Source organism: Penaeus monodon, chromosome 28, assembly GCF_015228065.2.
Source record: "Penaeus monodon isolate SGIC_2016 chromosome 28, NSTDA_Pmon_1, whole genome shotgun sequence".
NCBI classification, from domain to species: Eukaryota; Metazoa; Arthropoda; class Malacostraca; order Decapoda; family Penaeidae; genus Penaeus; species Penaeus monodon.
This window is the reverse complement of record NC_051413.1, coordinates 34,744,867-34,747,141: the sequence shown is the minus strand read 5'-3', so window position 1 is coordinate 34,747,141 and position 2,275 is coordinate 34,744,867. Positions and strand designations below refer to the sequence as shown.

Here is a 2,275-nt window from a genome sequence, read left to right as displayed (position 1 = left end):
GACTGAATCACTCCTTACACCCCACACATATCCAAATCTTATCTGTAAAAGGACAAGACTTATCCAGATCACATTAGTAAAAAGATGCCATCCATTTACCTTTACGCTGTGTGATGGTTGCAGCTGCGCTTAAAAGGAGTTCAAGTAAGAACAAACTGAAGGTTTCTGGTGCGCCGCCAGACGGCATCTCATTGCCCACGGACTCTACAGATGACCATGCTGCATTACAATGAAAAATACAGTAAAGAATTACACATACCACACCTATAAGGAGCAGAATATTCCAAAATAAGGATTCTCCCAACTTTTTATTTTGTTTCTCACATATGCAGAAAATGTAAACTGGCATTAAATAATAAACAAAACAGATAACTTGTCCCATACCAGACATGAACACAAAATCGGTAGCTTTCTGCAGCAGCACTTTAAATCTGTCAACTATTTCAGAATGGGAAAGAACTTTGTCCTCCTTTTTTGCATTACTATGAACGAGGGATGGAGAACTGCGGCTCTGAGACATGAACAGCTGATCAGCTATGTTGTGCAAGCTGAAAACAAAACAAAAAATTATGATATAATGATATGGTAAAGTACCTACTGCATTCTACCACTGGGGATAAAGTTGTAGGCATTAATATATTGCTATTGCTTATTAACTGAATCTATCTCACTGCAAAAGAATCAAAAGCATATCTGACCTTTGTGTAAAGGGAATTGTTGTGTAATTGGCTAAAACAGATCCAACGCCTGAATCACTGTCATCCCGAGCTGCCATGGTGGCAAACAGCTTGATGTTGTGTAGACTGGATGATCCAGACACTGCAAAGGTCTTCTCCTCTAAAAAAAGAAAAAAGAAAAAACATGTCATTATGAAAAATAAAAATACGAAGTGACATATTTCCAATCTTTATCATCTACCTCTTTCTATGTAAAAGCATACCTCTGATACTGTCACTCAGATCCTGTCCAATGGAATGTAGATGTGTGGAGGCTGTGGCTTGAATACGTGTAAGAGCGACTTGCAAAAGAGCTGCCTCTGTGCTGCGCAAATGCCCCACACAACTGGCCTGGCCTCCACACTGGGCTGCTTCCCCTCGACATAAGAGGTTTAGCTGGTGAAGCACCTCAAGACTCAGCTGAAGTAAAGACATGGGGTTTATATTTCTGTAATGTGAAGCAATTAATTTGAAAACAGTTCATAGTATTATTTATTTTTGGGAAGAAAACAACTTAATGATAACTTATATACAACAGTACCTACCATGAAGTGTTTGTGTTGGGGTGATGCTACCAGGCAGTTGACCATCCAGGAGAAGATCTCAGTGATGTCAGACACCACCACTTCACATTCACTCTCGCCTGTGATGTCATTGATGCCAAGGTTGTCATCATGCAGAGACTTCTTCATGGTGGAAAGGAGTGAGTCCACAAAGTGAGCTTTGTGAATGAGTGGGATGATCAGCTCGGTATTCTGGAAACAGTACGTGGACATAAAGACTGGGGATTGTGTAATGATCAAATGTGTTGGTGAATGTGAATCTGGTAAAATATGCTCCATTTATCTAACAACCTTCCAATTAGTCTAGCTGCTGATCCCATGACATTAGTGCATGTAGCCACATTCTATCATCCTACTTTATAATTCCCTCAAAGACATACAAACAAAACAAATACAAGCATATAACCTATGATTCAGAGAAAGCTGGAAAATAAGAGATTATATCAGATCTAGCCATACTTTTACTACAATCAGTATCATGGTTTTCATATACTAACCTTGTGAAGGAGGTCTAGCAGAACCATAAGAGAGTTGTGGCACAGAGCAATGTCTTGGGCTGAGTGTGGCAACAGAGCCATCAGTGGGACGAAAAGCACCACCTGATAACAGGATTCAGAGATGTTAGGAAAGGTGGGTGAACAGAGTGTTTCCTCTTGAGATGACACCACTAAAGATATTAAGTTGGAGATGCATTGCTTAACTTTGTGACTTATGCCTTTGCTGTTTTGGGAGGAGACTAAAAGGCTGAGTTTACCTTAAACTTATTAACAAACCTAACAGAATTTGAGATACTTCTTGTATAGGAAATGTATTAAAATCTAAAGATACTGATAATATTTTTAAGAATTAGTTACCTGCAAAAGAAAGCCCTGACTGAATAAAAGCTTTTAACAAAAACTATTAGTTACATGTATCTATCATCAAACCTAAACTGCGCTGGCTAAAAGCACAATGCTTTTATAATCATGAAAGCTTATATTATCAGTACAATTTGTA

The 2,275-nt window shown here is 38.6% G+C and overlaps 1 protein-coding gene across 1 annotated transcript in view; it reads right to left on the bottom strand.

The window, feature by feature from the left end:
* LOC119591544 (lysosomal-trafficking regulator-like) overlaps positions 1-2,275 on the bottom strand; it is a gene marked incomplete in the record, with an annotated part of 91,173 nt that overhangs the window by 10,806 nt on the left and 78,092 nt on the right. Inside the window, 6 exon segments of the mRNA XM_037940294.1 lie at positions 100-219; positions 385-548; positions 699-837; positions 941-1,136; positions 1,262-1,471; positions 1,777-1,878. Of these exon segments, the coding sequence (XP_037796222.1) occupies positions 100-219; positions 385-548; positions 699-837; positions 941-1,136; positions 1,262-1,471; positions 1,777-1,878 (931 nt within the window).